This window comes from Passer domesticus, chromosome 8 (genome assembly GCF_036417665.1).
Source record: "Passer domesticus isolate bPasDom1 chromosome 8, bPasDom1.hap1, whole genome shotgun sequence".
NCBI lineage: Eukaryota > Metazoa > Chordata > Aves > Passeriformes > Passeridae > Passer > Passer domesticus.
In genome coordinates this window covers 48133465-48153346 of record NC_087481.1, presented here as the reverse complement: position 1 = coordinate 48153346, position 19882 = coordinate 48133465, and the positions used below count along the sequence as shown (strand labels likewise).

Genomic DNA, 19882 nt, shown 5'->3' with positions numbered 1-19882 from the left:
TGACAGCAAAGATCCTTCTGACTTCCTGGAAGCAATTGCTTCCAAGCAAGGGCAATTGATGATTGAAGTTATCCAGTTCCATGTTTATGATGGTTTATGATCTACACAGTAAATAATCTGGATTTACATGAGAGTGTGATCAGGATCTGATCTCTGATCAGCAGGCAGAGGAGTGGGGAATCTGAGTTTTGGTTTTATCAACTGCCAGAACCTTCTGTTCTCAGGCTGCTGACATGAGAAACCATTACACTGTGCAGTTACTGATCTAACAAGATGAGACGGACATCTAAAATTAGAGAAGCTGTAAAAGGGAGGAGGGGAAAAGTGCATCATTCCCATCTAATCCAAATTTGATCTTTTTTCAGGCTAAAATATTTGATGTTGCTCTTTTCTTTGGGTATCCAACCTTTATGTGGCAATGTCTCTGAAGCCTGAAGATAAAAAGCTTTTCTCCACAATAGAGTGGAATGTTACTTCTGCTATAAAAGGCAGTGCCATCAGAAACTGATGTTTAAAAAGTCGTTTAATGATATCTTACAAGCATAGAATGTCTCTGTATTTTTTCACATGGAAGTTTGTTCTGACTTATGCTATTCCATGGCTAGTTTGGTAAGATAGGAGGATCTGAAGAGGAATTATGCAATGGAATACATGGTACCAGAGTTAAAACAGATACATCTACATTGGTGTTTTAGCTTTAGCTCATTATATTTTTGATTCTGTACTATTGATTTTGTGTGCCACAGACTATTTCCTATCTAGGTTTTATTTTCCAGTGAATTCACCAGGTGTCTCTAAGAAGAGGCTGAGTGAACAACATGGATTAGTTTGTTCTGAGGGGTGTTCACTATGGCTTGTAGAGATGTGATTGATCTCTGCAAAGAATGCTATGCTTTAGCAGAATAGATATCAGCCAGTCTTTAGCAGTTCAGAGAGACAAGGTTTGCATCACAGCAAGAGCAGTGCAGATCAATTCAGGTGGATAATTCTGATCTCAGGACAAGAGTACTTAAGCCTATTCAGCACCATTGTCCAAGCTTTCAGGTGATAAAAAAGCACTTACAAGACCTGAAGCCTCATGCTTGGGCAATTGCAGAGACTTTATGTCAACTTTCAGTCCTGCCAGCCAGGTGTTGTGTTTTTAACCTCAGCTGGCAGCGAGGCACCACCCAGCTGCTCTCTCACTCACCCTCCACCCCAGTAGGATAGGGAGGAGAATAAGAAATGAAACCCCCAACTCATCCCTTGAGATGAGGAAAGTTATTGAAACAAAGTAAAATATAACAATTATAAGGGAGAGAGGGGAGAGGGGGAGAAGAGAGAGAGGTAACCCCCAAGAAAAACAAGTGATACACAATACCATTGATCATCACCTGCTAGCAGACACTAAATTGTTCCCAGGCCGTGGTCGGCCTTTCTTCCAGGTAACTCCCCCAGTTTGTATAAACCTGGCACGATGGTTAACATATCCCTTTGGCCAGTGTGGGTCAGTGTCTTGGCTGTGCTTCCTCCCAGCTTTTTTGTGCATTTTCTTACTGACATTAACTAGTCCTTGACTTTGCATAGCCCCCATTCAGCCACAGCCAAAATGTTTTTCTGTTACCAACATTATTCTCGTGCTGAATCCAAAGCAGAACACTGGACCAGCTGCTAAGGAAGAATGAGCTCTGTCCCAGCCAAAACCAGGATAATGGTTCTCATTTGTGTGCTACCCTGATTATTAGGAAAATTCTTCTTTTCCCTGTCCTTGCATTTAACAGTCCTAAGTCTTGCTGCTGTCTAATGCTGTGCATTATGGTATGAGTGGATTTGCTCTTCTCTCTTGTCCAACTGGGAACTCTTGCTTGTTCATCATAACTGACCATTTCCTTCACCTTTCATCTCACACAGATAAGGGAAGAAATAACCTCACCCTGATGGCACAATTTCCTTTCATCCCATACAACCTATCTTGTCTCCTATTGGAATATTCCCACCATTATCATCCCATGACTTCTGAAGCAATTGACCAAATTCTTCTTGACCTTGACAGAGGAACAAATATTCTCTGCTTCTATGAGTTGGTAACCTGAGTTAATAGCTCTCCACTGGAACAACATGGAAGACAAATTAGGCAAATTTATTTTTCTTGAACCATTACTTGAAGGAGAGACAAGAAGCTCATCTGTGTCACCTACAAATGATGTCTCATGGCCCTCTCACTCCCCTAAATTCTTTCTTTCTGAATCGGGTAATCTTTTGAAAAATTATCCAATGCAATAGGTAGAATGGGGATTGGATGATAAAATATGAACTGCTTCTCCTGCTTGTCACATCTTTAAATTATTTATAGCAATAATCAGCTGAACTATATTAAGCCAAAAATTACAAGAAATTTGAGTGTGTAGGTTTCTGTTCATTTAGATTACTCCAAATAAAAGTTGATTGAAAATGAAAAGAAGAAAATTGAATTACTTTAACTGATTATGCAGAGAAATGTCAATTTAATAGTTTCCTATTGTTTCTTTGTAATTTTTTTTACTCCCTCTCCAAGTCTTTTTGGTGGCTTCTGCAGCTGGGAGACTTTATTTTATGATGAGGAAAATCTTCCCATGAGTGGAATTCTTCCCATGAGTGGAAAAAAAATACACATTTCATTAAACTCATAGAAATTTATGACTTAATTTTCAGTAAAACCTACAGTCACAGCTCAGACTGGAAGAAAATATTTTCAAAATGGAGGTTTGAATATCTTCTAAAATGCCTGTTTAAACTGTTCTTAATTTTGTACTTCATTTTGCCATTGATAGCAAGACTTCTTCCAGTCCTTATTTAAACTCACAAAACCCAGAAAATTTTAAACTGTCAGGATGGAATGGGAAGATGGTGGAGCCTGAGGGGACTTGAATTTGGCTCTGTCACAGACTTCCTTCAAATGTAGGATTAGTTATCTAGTCTTTCCCTCTGTTTCCCCACCTAGACAGTGGGAACAGTACTATTTGCCAGCCTGCTGAGGGCCTCATGAGAAAAAAGTAATCAGAAATGTGTTCACTTAGGGAGTGAGGAATGTGGGTCCCTTGAGTTTTGAAATACCTTATTTTTCTTTATGCTGGAGATGTCAAAAAATTTAATTTCAACCTGCCTGGACAAATTTGAAGTGTTTTATTTAAAGAAATGCTAACCAATTGTTTGGCTTGTCACTGCTGTCGGACTGTTGCCCTCTTGAACCAAAGTCTTACAAAACTCCTATGAAGCTCTTTTCTTCATGGAAATTTTGTCCAAGGACACAGAATTTACTGTGTTTACATCTTGAAATTGTTCTTCCAGGTGGAATTGTGTAACTATTCAAAATGTGTCAGTCTCCATGAGCTAAGCAAACAGACCCCATTAGAAATGTGAAAAGCCTTGGGGAATTATTTATACAATGAATTAAAATGACAGACAGTGGTGAGAAGTGTCTGGGTGAAGGAAGGTAATTTGCAAAGCAAAAGTAACTTTCTATGAAAATAAAAAATTAAATTAAAAAAAAAAGTTTCACCCTGAGAAACTGAGATCAGGCATTATTACTTTCTGGAAAAAATAGCAGGGTTGCACATGAAGGAATTAAATCAAAAGAGGCATTAGACCAGAAGTGATATCTATCAATGTCTTGTGAAGGGCTTAACAGGAGGACCATGTGAACATAAATGGCCAGCTGTCGAAGAAGACTTTGACATTACTAGCTTTTGTGAAACATGGTGGTGTGGCAAAAATCAATGGGAAGCTTTACTACCTGGCTATGAAACCAAAGTAAAGAGTTTCAATTTAAGGGATGAAGGAATAGCACCTCAACCTCAAAGTCTCCCCAGAACAAAAGAGTTCAAAAATCAACAACTCTACAGCAGAGATTAAAAATGGGCCTAAAACACTTCATTGAGGAATACAAATTTGCTCCAGAATTATCAGCTCCAGTATTTTCTGCATTCAGACATGAACGATAATTTTTCATGTCTTAATTATTCCTTTATTAAAAAACTTGTTCATTTGAAAGCCTTTTATAAGTGCAGCCTGTGGCTCTGCAGTTCTGCCTTCTACGATCTGAAAAGCTTCTTTCCAAAAATCTGCTCTGGCAGAAATTAATACGATAGCAACTGGCAAATCTTGTGCTCACCTGGCCATTCCCTTTGGAGGCAAACCAGGTGGCAAACTCAGTTATATGTAAGGCTGGAACACAAGTTCTAATAGTCATTGCTTAACTTAAAAATGCCTGGCTTGTGCCAGGGGTAAATTGATCTGCAGAAGGAGCAAAAGGCCAGAGCCCATCTCTCACTCTGCTCCTGGTCAGGACAGGCTGCCCTGCTCTGCTGCTCGCAGACCACATTACAGCTGTTCTGGTCCTGGCTGCCACTTGGACCACGGTTAGAGCAGCAAATTAAACTGTGGAGGGAGGAGGGGATAAGGACATGAAGTGCAGTGTTCTCATGGTGGACCTGGGGGAAGCAGTCAAGGTAATATATGAAAACCAGGCGTAACTGGTGGGGATTAAAAAAAGTAAATGGTGCCAATTAAAGTGATTGCTTCTTAATGATGTGTGTTATAACAAGTAACTTAATCTGTTAACACGGGAAGAAAGCTTTACTCGATAAGCAGGAGACATGAGGCAGCTTAAAGTCTGCAAGTAATGGTTTTCTTTTGTTCTCACTGAGTGTTCCGGAAAGATCTTGATAAAAAAAAAAAAAAAAAAAAAGCCCTCCTGACCAAATGATCAACACTTCAGTTCTTCAAGTCTTCAGCACCTTATGTATAATAACTACGGGCAACCTTAAATTTGTAACAAAGGAGAAAACAGCAACTTGCTAGGGAATTTATTTAATCTATATATTCAAACTGACAGTACTCTGAATGTCAGTCTGTGCTTCTTGAGAAAGAAGAAAATTTCCATAGGGTTCATGTTGCTGGTTGATTCAGAATGCCTATTATAATTGTGAAATATTGGTAGGAATGGATTGAGATATATTCATGACAGTAGGTGGACTAATGGAATTCAGTGACTTTATTTAAAATGTGCAGGAGTTTATTATAATACTGTAATAGAAATGTCATTTACCCTGACGCGAGGAGAGGGAAAAGCCCTGTCAATGAATAATAATGAAGTTATTTAAATGTCAGCTTTCTTGCAAATAGTTTGCAAAACAGAAATTATTCTACATGTTTCTAGTTTTGTTTTAATTTATTACTGGCAAGGCCAGAGCTTCAATCCCACAATTCTGGTACATTTTTATGCTGTGAAATGAGCTAATAATTGTGAAAATGTTTATCTTCTTGCATTGTCTTCTGCTTTACTGAAAAAATAGGGAGTTGGTTTTAAACAGCTACTGGTAAAATTTAGGATTTAATGATAGCAATTGCAACTAATATGGTGGGACGGGTGTGAAGTTCAGAATTGAATCTAGATTCTTTTATTTTCTTAATGTTATTCTTCTACTGTCATCTGCATTTTAGTGACATCCACCATGTACCACTCACATCCCCCTTCTCCCCCCAAACACTTTGAGGAACCATTGCAACACATGTGTCTACACAAGACACAATAAAATAAGGTTTACTGTTTGCTCATTTACATATAGTTATTCCATTAGCTGTAGCTATTTAGAGGGCATAGTGTATTTTTGTGTTTTCAGCTCTGCAGGTCCTGGGTTTAGTGCTTTACAATGATTTCTCCAGGCATTTGCTTGCTCATGTTATACAGATGGACTAAAACTGATTTCTCTTAGCAAAACTTAGAGGAGCAGCCTTCCACACAAAATGTGGAGATGTTGGTTCCTGCATATCCTTTCCCCTTCACATAACTGGGATTGAATTTGTTGATCCTGCTCTGTCATTAATGCCTGCACCCTGCTGAGGTGCATCTGTCTTTTGCAGCTCTTCCAGGTTAGGCTGGCTTCCTGGGCCATCCCATGGCTGATGTGTTTTTATGGGTTAGGAGTCTCATGCTGCTTTATACACCCATTTAATAGGACAAACAAAGCTCATTATCTACGCTGCTAATCAGTGCCTGCTTGTATACATATATATAAATATATAAGAAATAAGACAAATGCACATTGGTGATATGCCTGGGTTAGATCCCAACAGAGACCTCCCATGTATGCAGTGTTTCCTTTGATATAATTCTTTTTTCCCACTGCTCTGCAAATGTTTGTATTACCATTTCTTTGTGGTAAAACACTTATGGATGCCTATCTGACTTGTATATATAATATTTTCCTCCTCCCCACCGCCCCCCACCCCTGTTAAAATTAAGAGTAATTGTAAAGTGGTATCAAAGAAAGAACTGGTAAATGGAAAGGTAGAAGGACTAGATATTGTCAGTTTAGAACACAATAATGAGAATAAGATCTAATAGTAGCTCCTTTGATTGCTTGTGAATTCGTTCATCTGAAAAAAAAAAAGATGTTTTTCTAAGCTTTTAAATCTTTCGGTTTCTTTTATGGATGTTGACAGAAGCACACGCTTCCATCTGTATAGAGTGTTACCTGTAAATAAAGCTGTGAATGCAAAACAATTGCCTAGAGATTTGAAGTAAGAAGTGGCTGGCAATTCTGAGATTACCATTTGCAATAGGCTGTTGACATAATTTTGCCTGTGTTGTGGCAGGGGTACTGGCTGCCTTTCTTGAATAATTTCAAAGATGTTCTTTGCTCCTATCCTATCCCATTTTGAATTCTTGTCACTGGTATAAGGAAAAGCAGCATTATTTTGTTAATATATTTTTCCTATCTCGGGTCAGATTTAGTCCTTACTCTCTTTGCATGTCTTTGTCAGCTGAAACCTCACAAAGAGTAGCTTTTGGGGTTTAGGCAGAGGGCAGCAGAAGTACTAATTTGTGATAAGACTGGGTGGTGAGGTGGGGCAAGGTAACAAAGGTGAGCTGCAGTCCTTGGCCAGGCTGTGTTCAGCGCCCTGCTGTGGATCTCCTCACCTGGATTCTGGAGCTTCTCTGAAACATTTGGTAACAGAAACAACCAGCACAGAATCCTACTCCTCAGTTCTCTGAGGAAATAGCTCAGTTAGTTTATATATGCTCCTGAGAGAGATGACCTTATAAAGGGAAAGATCAGTCAGCAGCTGAGAATTTGACATTAATGTTCTAAACACCAAAGGTCATACATGCACACAGGAGGGCGTGTGTTTATTGGAGGGAAGGAGAAATCTATAGACATAAATCATAGGGCAGTTGTTATATGAGCAGGCAGATATGTGCAAAGGCTTCTATAAAGTTCCTAAATAGAAAGACTCAACTTTAATGCAGATTCACGTTTTAGTGCAATTCATCTTTCATGGATAAAACCCTTAGCTGCTGCTTTCTTCTTTTATTCATGTACTGATTGCAAAATCTGACATCCCAGAAGCTATAATATGAGTGTAGGTATGGTACTTGATTTAGAAATGTTCCACCCTCCATATTCCAGAAAAAAAAAAAAAAAGTAAGCATTAAAGGTCTTAAATGCCTTTGTGAATTTAGCCACTGTTGCCCTGATAGGAGAGAACCTGCAAATAATGACTGCCAAGATTTTACTTAAGAATGTCTGGTTTTGCAGTGCTTAGCAAAAGGGAAAATTCATTTTACTGCTTGCAAGTGAAGATCTATATAGGCCCATTTGTACATGTTGCAGATGACACACAGGAATACGTTATGCTTTTGAATGTCTGTTACCCAGATTCATGTCCCTTTCTCCAATTTATGGATGCCAACTCTACTGGGCTGGGCTGATTATCTAAATCCCTGGGATCCTGGGACAGAATTCTGGCAAGCATGAGCTGCATAATGAATAAAACCTCTGCTGATGATTGATCTTGGTTCCAGTCACATGTTAAAAGTAACTCCTACAGGAAGTCTAGGCAGTCTTATTTGTTGACTTTGTTCTTCCCCAAGACGTGTAGTAAGTGTCTTTCTGGGCAACCCTAATTTCAGAAATATTTTCTCTACTGAATGGTGGCTTTTAAAGCAAGAGTAAAGCACATGTGTCCATCCTTTCTGCTAGTCAGTGTTACAGAAGCTGCTTTGGAATGTGCTGAGAGGAACCATCTTAACAAAACCAGTCCAAGCTTGGAGTATATGATGAATTGATAACTTTAGTCTCTTGCTGTCTGCTATTTGGCATTTCTGACAATCATTATCTTCTGTATGCAGGATGTAGCATTTCTTATTGTGCATGTTTAAGATGCTTTGGGAAGATGCTGGTTGAAGTTTTCCTAATCTAATTTAAATGCAAATTATAAACATGCACATGATGCTGTGTGTATATAATTAAGTATCATTATATACTACATGAATCATTGAAAAAGCTCTGGAGAGCCATTCTGCTATTTAAAGCATGACTTATATTGAAAAGCTGCCAAGTGACTTGTGGTTTTGTGATTAAGTGTTTGTACTTATAAGAATCTCTCTTGAATTGTAGGTCAACAGATTATGGGACAACATATGAGAAACTGAATGATAAAGTTGGTCTGAAGACTATTTTGAGCTACTTGTATGTTTGCCCAACAAACAAACGTAAGGTAGGTGACGATGTGTTGGCTCATTTTAACTTTATGGTGCTATTTCTGCCCTGGACATCTCTTCTATTTTCCTCAACATCTGTTACTGTTTAAGTAGCAAGAATCTCTCTGTCACGCTTGCCTTGGAAAAAATGTGTTACTTTATCAAAATATAACCCAAATTGTACCACCTATACCACTTACCAGTAATACTTGAGGGAAGGATGCCTATTAAATGGACAGGTACCATGCATGTGATTGTTTGCTTACCTTCTGGATGGTGTTGATTTTGTTCTCTAGGAGAGAGAGACTTGTTAAAATGGCAGAAATGCATCTACAGTGGCCAGATTGTATGTAACATTATTTGTCTTCTAAGTGCTCCCAAAGGTGAACTGAACAGGATTTGACAAATTCCTGCAGAGAAAAAGCCTTCGAAGCCCAGAAGGTTTTAATCATTCAGACACCCTAGTGACTAACACTTTACTATGAATTTATAATGCTGACATATTCATGAAGGGAATCTGGATGCCTTCTTTGAGATACATTTTTGACACCTTTTTTTTTTGTTTTCTACTCTGTGTTTTTCAGTCCTTGTGCATAGTTTGAGTCACTACAGGCAAAGCTGAATTGCATTGGCAGAAAATGTTAGTAGACTCACTTGTAAAGGAGGCTGGGTGTATTTGGGTAGCTGAGGTCACTATAATGCTGTTCTCATTACACTGAAACAATTATGAGTTCTTTAAGACAGACTGTGAAAGATAGAGGGAGCTGTCCTAACCAAAGAGGACAATTCTTAGCAGTTTAAATTGCAATTAAATGGCCCCAAATTAGTGGAGAGATGTCATCTCATTGACACTGACCCTTAAGAAGATATGAAGCTTTTCTCTAGCAGCTGAAGAATGAAATTATCAGATCACTTAAATGTCCTTCAGCAAGCCAGGTGCAGGCTGGCACCGGGAGCCTTCATCACCTCTGGCTGCATCCTGCCCCCTCCCACTCCCTGCCCTTCTCTGCCACCCTGCCACCCTTGTTTGTGCAGCCATCTGGTGAGCTGGATCCAGGACTGACCTGCCTGAAAACTAATCCCTTTCCAGCTCAAAAACTAAGTAGACGGAAGGAAAAAGCTTTCAGGCAGAAGTGTGGAACTATCTTTTCTGGCAGAAGTCTACTGTAAAGTTGGCCTGTAGTCAACGTGATCCAGTGCCAGAGGAAAGCTGCAACACCTGGGATGAGAGGACCTAGGTAATGGTCTGGTGGAAAGATTGAATGTTTATTTTAGCAGGAGCAGAGTTAGGCTTGCAAGGAGAACTTCTGGAGGCCCTCCTTATGCTGTCTGTCTCTATAGAACATCAGGCCATTTTGTCAATAAACATTTAATTTTAGAAACCCAAACATTCGGCCAAGGCTAAGAGGGCATGACACACGTTCACACTAATACTTCTACAGGGAAAGCAAAAATACTGAAGTTCAAGGTCTTTATTATACCTGCTGTGGAGTGAAAAGCTGAAGGAAACCTATTTAAAAATTTTGCCACCAAGGAAGAATCTATGTTTCCTAAGACCTGATCCATTCTTCTTCCCCGAAACCTCATAACACTTTCAGAAAATCTGATTACTTTTAAAGTTGCATCTTGTTTCACTGATACGGTTGGGTGGATAGCTGCAGAAATACTTTTAAAATTTAGGACTCAACTACTCTAATCTCCGTGAATTTTATAAACCCTGCTGCAGTTAGTGTTGGGCAAATGCTAATGGTGTGTTTTCCCTAAATATTAGTTGTACGTGATGATTTCTCAGACAACAGCTGCAGCCTTCAATGTGCTTTGTTCCACAAGGCCTTCCTTGGCAGAGAGAAAAGGCTTCTTCAGTAGTGGAAAAGAAAATGGTGCATTTTTCATCTTGAAGTTATTAGATGGGAGACCTTGCTACAGCAGTGATCTGTAAGGGGGGTCAGCACGTACTTAACTTACTGAAGTTGCCTTGTTTTGGGAAAAAAAAATAAAATTAGCACATATTTAACTTTTAGGACTAGTTCCATTGAAACAGAAGATAAATTTTGAACTTAGCTGACTCAGGACTGATTGCCTGTAATGAAAAAAAGCAATTGTACCATTTATGTAAGTCTTGTCTCTTCTTTGCAAAGCAGACCACTTAGAACAGTGAATGGTAGAATGCATGTAATTGGATTTATTAAAGTAATTGATAGATTTGTTCATGAATTTCTGATTATTTTCACATTCTGGAAATGAACAAACAACATCATGTTGAATAAATTGTTTGTTGTAATTTATTTGCTCTTCTCCATCTACAAAAAAAAAATGGGTCTATAAATACCCAGTATTTGCAGAGCTTCCCACAGCCCATGCATGCCAATTTATTTCTAAAAGCTTTTGACTTCCAATTTGTGTCTCTTTATTGAACAAAATTAAATCTTTTAACCAGACATCACAGGCAATGTCATATTGCAAAAGGATGCTTGGGAAAAAAAAAACTAGAACAAAGTCAATCATTATTTACAATTTAAACTGGCAACCTATTGCTGTTGCTTGGCATTTTTCTGAATTACAATATTTTCCAAAGCAAATGACAGAAAGTGGTTTAGTAACCTAGTGATGTATAAGTCCTGGCAAAGAGAAGTGGAAACATTTTTTAGTTTTCTTTCCTTTTACTGAATTACTGTGCTACCTGGTCGTATGACAGATGACACAGATCAGGGGGTAAAAAATGTACCACATGGATCTTGCCAAAGCCACAGAGCCTGTTTGAGTATTTGTCAACAAGTCTCCAGAAGAGATATGTGCAATGTGTAATAAATCCCTAGGCTTAGGTATGTCAACATTGGTTTATTTGTTAGGTTCACAGAGCCTTCTGTGATGAGAAAGAAAATTATTTGAATGCTTCTACATGAAGAAATACTGTTTGGGAATAGTGCTGGTGGGTTACAAACTAAACTAAAATATAAATCCAAGTAGATACTTTGAAATTCTGTTTTCATAGAAGTGTGTCGTTCATTTTCCTAGAAAGTCACATGCACTAAGCTTTGCAGTCTTTCTCTATAAAAGCCTTTCAGATAGGTTGTTTTTACTCATTGCATGGAAAATCATAGGCATACACACATAAAAAGTGAATGGATCATGGTGGGGACTCCAGAATTTGTTTAACTGGAGGTTTTCTCTGACTCAGGAAGTGCTGCTGGCTAATTTAGATGCTGGATCCTTGTAGGAAGCACACTGTGTTCTCTGCAAAGAGCCAGTTTGTGCAGCCCATTCGTTCTTTGTACTTTCAAGCCCCCTGTATCTGTGTATCTTCAGTTAATTAACAAATGCTGGGTGATAGCATCTGCCAGTGACTTTTGTGCTATTAATAGGACTAGTGCATCAGATATTTCCCGTGGGTTTGCATTTTTGTGGTAGTGTTTGTTTGTTTGTTTTGTTTTATTCTCTCCCTTTCCACAGGTCTGCTTTGATTTTTTTTTCTTTATTCCTCCAACTGTTCAGATTTTAATTGCTGTGTGGAACAGTGTTAATTTTTTTATCTCTTTAAAGATGAATGGATTACAGATGCCTTCCTCTTCCTTGATATTCACTGCTTGTGTTTATCACCTTTATCACAGTGTGTTAAGCATTGTCCTGTTGAGTGTGTAGCACCAAGATAGCAGATATTTATTGTAAATAAAATTGTTTGTGTTTCAATGCTGGCTAGATCCCCAACTGCTTCAAATTTATTTATATTATGAGTTTTAAATGAAAGGAAATTAAAGGAATGGCAGCCTAGCCTTCTGTTCTTTCTATCATTGGCTGGTGGTTCTGCACAGAATAGTTGGCAGAGGTTTCTATTAGTCAAAACAGTAGAAAATTTACCCTTGTTAGCTGAAATGGGAATGATTGATTGCTACTTTCTGTCCTCTGGTATTAGGTGAGTTGATTTGCTTTAGGGAATTTCTGTTTGTGGAATCTAAACCCTCCCCTTGTATAAAGGGTGAGACCTGGAGCTGTGTGCTTTACACTTGCCTTTGTACCCACTCTTCTAAGTGTTGTGGAAAATGTCCACAGAGGTGAACAGTTCCACCTGGCATTGCTGTTTCTCAGAAGTCTGCCTATCTTCAGTTACTAAAATAATTTTGGGAACACTTCTAAAAATTCTGTTTCTGACCTGCCTTGCTATGGAAGCTTTCAGAACTCTGATGTGAGGGCAGGTGTTGATTTTTTCAGTCAAGGAAGAAGTTGTTTCCAGCTGTGTCCTCCTTGCAGCCTCTGTAAATCTTGGTGTGAAGGCTTTCAGTTTGTACTGGAGAGGTTAGAGCTCAGCAGAGCTCTGAGCACACCTCACTGTGGGCTAAGTCAATCCTGTGGTGGTCAAGGGATGGCATCCTTAGCAAATTAGGCACAGTGGGAAGGCAGCCTCTGTCAGTCATGCCAGTAGCACACTGTGTGATTGGTGAGATAAAAGCAATTATTTTCTTGCTCTCCTCTTTTTGTTTGGAAGGAAAGGTCCTTGTTAGCTGCAGGCTGTAAGTCCAACCTTCAAAGAGACAGTCGTAAGAGACCAAAAAGGCATTTGTGAATGGTTGGAATTGTTTGGGGTGTTTTGGGTGGTGTTTTATTGCATTTGGGTTTGTGGAGCTTTTTCTTCTTTTTGTTGCTTTCTTTTCTTTTAAATGTTGTGGGGAACAGGAGATTTCAAGGAGATGTTCACTGAGAATGTTTTTGTACGTTTTTAAAGGGAGGAACCACCTTGTCCTGCAGCATTTTGGAGATCAAAACATAAATTTGTTCAAATGGAAACTTCTGTTTGGATTAAGCGCTGTGTAACATAGGATGGTGCATGAAATGTCTCCTATGCTATAACCACAATTAATGATTCTTTATAGCTTCATAATTTGCTTCAGAGAGAGTATTTTTCTCTAAATACTGTGCCCTAAATCTGTTTCATTCTGCAGTTTGAGCTAAAGATTCCACCTCATCTGAAAAGGGTTGAAATCCTGAACCTACAAGAGATAATCTTGGGCTGCAGGGGTGGTTCTATGGATAGCACTGTACACATGCAGACAGTTCACTACCCATGGGAAGAGGGATGTCTCACACTGAGAATTAAGAAGTCTTTAATTTTCTGCAGTTCAGCAATAATGATGGATTAAGTCAACTGTTTTACAAGCCTCTGGTGATGGTAACTGGAAAATCTGATAATCTTGGGATGTCCTTGGATTAATGCAATTACAGTTTTCACTTTTGCTTGTAATACCTTTAGATTCAAGAGTAATTCTAGCTGTGAACCAGATAAACAAGTATAGACTTTATTTCCATGTCAGAAGACTGTCTTTTCTGCCTCCCATCTCACATGCAAACAAGGATAACTTTTTGCTAGTTTAGAAAGGTGGATAGTTGCTCACATCTGTTGGATATGGTCTGGCAGTTGGGTAGTTTCTCTGGAGACAGTGAAGATGTGTCACTGTAAAGCTGGTGCTGTCTTTAATACTGAGTTAATGGGGAAACAAATAATTAACAATCATTAACATCCATATTAACAAACTGAAGGCAGAGCCTCATTTTTCAAAGTGAATATTTTTACTTTTGAAGTGTCTGGCAGAATCTGCTACCAAACTTTCTGATTCATGGCTGCAGTAGATGACAGCTCTCACAATAGCCATTACACACAAAGCCCTTGCCATCACTCTACATCCATATCTCTTCTTGGATATGAAGTGAAATCAAAGCCCATTTATTCCACTTCTGCTCTTGTAAGCCTATCAAATATAGTGGCAGTTTTGACATTTCCTCACTCAAAGTAGCACTACAGTATGCCTTTGTATCTCACAGAAGTCTCCAAGGGCACACTGGGTGTTGAAACTAATGATAGGGAGGTACAAGCCACGGAATTCAACTTTAGAGTTTCAAAAGTGTTCTTTCCCTTCTGAGTCTGTTCCCTGTTTTCTGTAAACTGGACAATTAAAATTTATGCAAGATAATCTCTTGTTGAATGTCCTTCAATTCTTTTATCCCCTTTTATTCCTCTGTGTTTTACCAAATACTCTGGAACAGATGATACCCCTTTTGGCAAGGAAGGATACATGCCAGCAGCTTAGAGAGCACAGGAGCAATATGTTGGTAGTCGCAGGCCATATAGAGGCAGCTGGGATTGATGGCAGAGCAAGAACAGACCTGTCATAGCTTCAAACTTGTAGCTCCATCCATTTCCATAAGTAAGACAGGCTGTTTAAACCAGGAAGGAAGCCAGTTGCCATAATACTGATTTTTTTTTTTCCTATGAAAAACTGGTCCCAAGTGGTTGAAAATCAGTTTGTTCAGTGTCCCAGGAAGTTGGGCTAAAAATATGGACAGCAGAGTTTTTTTTTTTCAGTTACCTTCTGGGTTTTGAGGTATTAAAGATACATAACTAAATCTCTTTTATCTCCTTTCCCTGTTGTGTCATGGTAGGAACATACTTTTTTGGTCATGAAATTTGGAAGTTGTCTTCATAGTATATATCTTGGAAAGTTCACCTTCAAGGGAAAAAGAACATGGTGTGACATAACATCATGTGATGAACATGAAAAGAACACTGTGACATAACCATGTGATGGCTGTTTTGTGGCACTTTGGAAATGTATAACATAGTAAAATGTAAAAAAAAAACGAAATGTTTTTTGAATATTGACCACTCAACCCTCCCTTGCAAGGCCTGCAGCAAAGTACTAGCTGTTAATTAGCAGATTGTATAATCTGTAGGGCATGTTTGCCAGCAGATTGCAACTGCTCACTCCTTCTGCAGTCTAGATATGTTGCTATGCAGAAATGAAAGATTACATGACAGGATACTCGGGGGTTTTGCCTTCTGTCTAGCTGTGCTTGGAGTACAGGGAGAAGAAAGTGAAGAAAATAAACAAGAAAAAAATTCTTGATTATTAAACTTCTGATTGATAAGAGCTAGTAAATGCAGGGAGAGGGGAGTGATGGCAAAGATTAATGGATGTAATTAGAAAGCCATCTCCTGCTAAGAAAATGTGGAATTTGACTTGTATGCAAATAACATGAGAACTGGAGACCAACAAGTGATGACTCATATATCAAATTAAGAGTAAGAGGTCCTTGAGGAAGCAGCCAAGCTTTGTGGAGAAAATGGGAATAATTAAGTATCTGGTATGAAAAAGATATTGCAAAACCCACAAATGGCCTTTTCCTTTTGGTGCTAGTGTGAAAGGCTTAGGTTTCTTGTTGCAAGGACAAAGAGAGATTTTTCCAGTGCCAGAATAATAATGATAATAATAAAAAAGAGTCAAATTTAACACAAACCAGAGAATTCAAGGGTCAAAACTGTCTGAAAATAAGGCACTGTAATCTATATATTTTCTATTGTATCTTTCGATTCCCATCTCTCGACCTCTTTCTCAATAGCAGTCAAAAAAGGAATTAAAACATTTAGGAAAGGCATATAACTTGGGGAGCAAAGAAAATACAATGCTTATCACAGCTGTGAGAGCAATGGCATGGGGAGGCTGTGGGGGGAGTAAACAGAATTAATTCTATTTCTGTCTGCCACGATGTGGCTTTCAGATGGGCATGGGTCTCCCACAAATTTGCACAAACTCAGTTTTTCTGTGGAGGAATCTCTTCTACCATGTTGAGAAGGACTGAAATGTGGTCGCTGTTTCTGTAAAGGTAAATATTTTAGGGATAAGTGAGAGAAAGCTGTTGAGGGAGCAGAGCAATGATAATAGCAATTGTTGGAGGCAGTGCTGAGGGTGGTGTTGAGGTTGACATTAACCAAGTAGACCAAAATATGTTCACAAAGAACTATCAGAGGAGATCTTGCTATGTATTCTGATTCAGTGGGTCAAACCCAGACCACTGTTTCCTAAACATGTTTTCATGGATGGGAGAGTGAAATCATATCATGGTAAATTTTTCAGGTCACACTTGTACCTTCACTGTGTTTCTGTGCACATTTGCTAAGAGCATGTGAGGATTTGAAATACTTGGTAGTAAATTTTGAGTGTGGCCAACTGTTACCATAAATCTGTCAGCCAACACACTTTTGTTGCTTTTTCTTAAACTGACACTGCAGTTAAAAAGCTGGTGAAATATTTTTGAAAGATAATGTTTTACAGAAACATTTAAATTAACACAGTATTTGACAAGCAGAAATCAAATTTGCAGTTTTGTATTGCATATAGAATATTATGAATAATGGATTTTGTTATTTAGAGAAAGTAAAAAGATCATATTGATTGAAAGCACTTATTCTTAGTCAAAACACTATTTTTCTCTGCTGAGGTCATCTAAGAGTTTTCTGTCTTGAAGAGATTGATGTTAGAATAACAATGTTTTGGGTGCAAAAAGATAAAGCCATTTTGTTTTGAAATGTTTTTAAAATTCTTTAAAGATTTACCAAGATAAATTCTGCTAAAAACAGTGGAACATAATAATGGTACTTAAATTTGTTTTTAATCACTTTGCTGATTCTATTGTTATTAAAAGTCTGCTCTGAGCAACTTCAGTTCAAAGCACTGAATTCTCCAGTGCACATATGCATTTAGGTCTCTCTGCCTCTGTGTAAATATAAAATCTCTTCAGACTCCAGTCCCATGTACCTAATTCCTTCATTAGAGGTAATAAGGAGAATTAGAAGGAAACTATGTTCTGGTCCTTGCCTTACAAATTCTTTGTGTGCAGACATTTCTCAGGGTTATGTGTTTATGCAGTATCTTTTTCCACACAGACTAAATATAGACAGAAAGCTGTGGAATAAGTTCTCCATGCAACTGCACAGTTACCAACAAAACCTTAATTTATGGTGCCCAATCACAATGCAGAATTAGAAGATGTATTTTCATCAGATATGGTTAAAAAAATTATCTTCTTCTGGTGTAGGGGTCCTTTGCACAGCACATTGTTTGAGTATTATTTTTCTGTGTTGTTTTTTTTCAGATAGAAAATGTTTTAGAGGATTTAGCCTTGTGTATGCGGTCTGGTTGCTGGTCTCTTTTCCTCGTAGGCAATTTCTGTGAACTCTATACTCTTGGGCATGTTGTGTGCTCTGGATGTAGCTTTCTGGTGAAGACAATCCATTAGAAGTAATTCCTTAATAATAAGCATGGCAATGGGCTTACAGCTGTTCCTGGACATTATGCAGCCCTGAAAACACAAAATCATGTTATTGTGACTCACCCTTCTGCGTCAAGACCAAGATTCTTCTGTCCTATTTATAAGATAAGAATTTTTTTTTTTTTCTGTGTTTGAGCAGAATCTGTTCCTTTGGGTTCTGGTGTACAACTTGTCTTCCATTTATTACTAATGGTAAATAATCAGTGTAATAGCTTAGCAAATCTGAATGACAGCAGCTTGTGCTTAGCTTTTGGCAGTGGAGGGAGAAACACAAACACATCCATATGTCCTCCCTAATGCCATGTTGCTCAGCTCCCAGAAAGTAAAGAACAATTGCAGATGAACGCAGGTAGTATCAACTGGGGAAGAAAGTGTGGCAGTTTTTCTTTTTCTACTTGAGACCTTTGCTCATTTATGGTGGTTTTTGTTTTTTGTTTTTTGTTTTTTTTGGGGTTTTTTTGTTAATTGGTAGTTCAGGAGAAATATCGTCAGTCTTAGTTTATGAACGAGATCAAATCTATTTTTTTCAGAGGTCAAAAAATAATCAGCTGCTGACAGAAACCGAACACAGGATTTTGGTTTAAATCCTAGCCACAAAATCATCTTTTCTCCTGAAAATCACTAATTCTTGTGATCCTGATTCTGGAAGATCATAATCTTCCAGATCTCCTTTTATACCATTTCTTTCTGAGAGGTACTTACAAACTGAAGTTCACCTGTGCAAGTTTGTGCCCTTCATTTGTATTGCTTACAGATATAAACAAACCCTTTCACATAAACAAAACAAACAAACAAAAAAAAAAGAAACCAAAAAAGAAAAGGTGCAGAAAGGAAAACATCAATCATTTGAGCCTGTTTGGCAGTGTGGCAATAGATTATCGTGGAGGAATAGAGGAAGTTTAATTCAGCATTCAATGATTCAGTGTAGCAGTGGACAGATCATTGCTGCTCCAGACCCCTGTGTGTCTAACATCAGTGGCATGGCAGTATTCCTTTCTAAACTTAAATAAATTTCTCTAATGAAAATATATCTTGACATTTCAAACCTGAGAGCTGTCTCCCAAGTCACGTTCTTTGTTAAAGTGTTTCACTGTTCTCTTTCTGTACTACCTCTACCAGCAAAACTTCTCCTTGTGCTCCAGGATGCCAAACCTTTCCTGTTGCTGCTGTTTCAAGTGTGTTGCTGCCATTTGCAAGCTCTCACAGGAGTGTTCAGTCAATTACCACCAAAGACTCCCATTGTTGCAAAGAGACTGACCTTCCCCCCTTGGGCACCAATTAAAATCTATTACTCTTTTCCCATCGTACTGTAATTGGAGCTCTGGCTCTTTGCCTGGTTGAACTTGTTAGGTTTTCCTCTCCTTTTCATTATTACTGAAACTTTTCTAAAGATGGCAAGAGGGAAAATTCCAAACCACATCTGTATATACCTTGGGGACAACAACAACATTTTAATGAGACTTTAAATTTAATCTCTCTCTCAGTTGTCATCAGGAATATAAGAAAAATCCAAGTGAAAGAGTAGATATGTTTCATATGATGATATGGCTTATTTCCTTCCTCTTTTTGTTCCCTTCCTTCAGCTAATGTGCCCCAATTATTTTACAGAAAAGGTTTTCCAGCGACTATAGGACAGATATGCCATGAGCCTTGCTAATAAAAATACTGTGCTCTGGAAGTCGAGAGGAGCAAGTGCTGTGTACCTGAGAACTCTCTTGAGCCTCATGGCCTGTCTTTTCTTGTATGCCAATGCACTGGATAGGTGTTCCTTTCTTCCTAGAGTAGGAGTCTGCAGCTCACATCTCTAAATAATATTGATAAAAGCATTTTTCTCTCCTGGTGGTTGATAATGATCAAGCAGTCTATTTTAATGGGCTAGCAGCAAGTGCTATGCTTGTCACAGCCTGCTCCTGTGATGTTAGAGCCCCTAAAATCATGCTGTGTACAGCAGCTCTTATATAAGTGTGGCTGCCACCTCAGTGTCTTTCAAGAGAGAATTTAAGCCTACCCTGAAGGTGAGGTTTGCAAACATGCCAAGCCTGTGCTGAAAGGAAATTCAGGGAGAATAAAAAAACCCACAGTTCTTCGTGCTTTGGGATTCCCTTGCTTTCAGTGAGAATAATCTAAGCTAAAAGTACATGATTGATACTCACCAAACGGTTGGTGTGGATCAGAAAAATCAGCCATGAAGTGGCTCTTTGAGGGTGTTTCTGGTGTTTGCAACCAGGCAGGACCTGCAGGCAGTTTGGACAACAGATGTACCATAACAAGTTTGCATGTTTA

At 38.5% G+C, this 19882-nt stretch overlaps 1 protein-coding gene across 3 annotated transcripts in view; it reads left to right on the top strand.

The window, feature by feature from the left end:
- LOC135306784 (VPS10 domain-containing receptor SorCS1-like) overlaps positions 1 to 19882 on the top strand; it is a 257644-nt gene that overhangs the window by 107629 nt on the left and 130133 nt on the right. For all 3 annotated transcript variants that reach the window (XM_064431250.1, XM_064431251.1, XM_064431249.1), the window contains exon 3: positions 8421 to 8520. In XM_064431250.1, coding sequence (XP_064287320.1) covers positions 8421 to 8520 — 100 coding nt within the window. The remainder of the gene's footprint in view (positions 1 to 8420; positions 8521 to 19882) is intronic.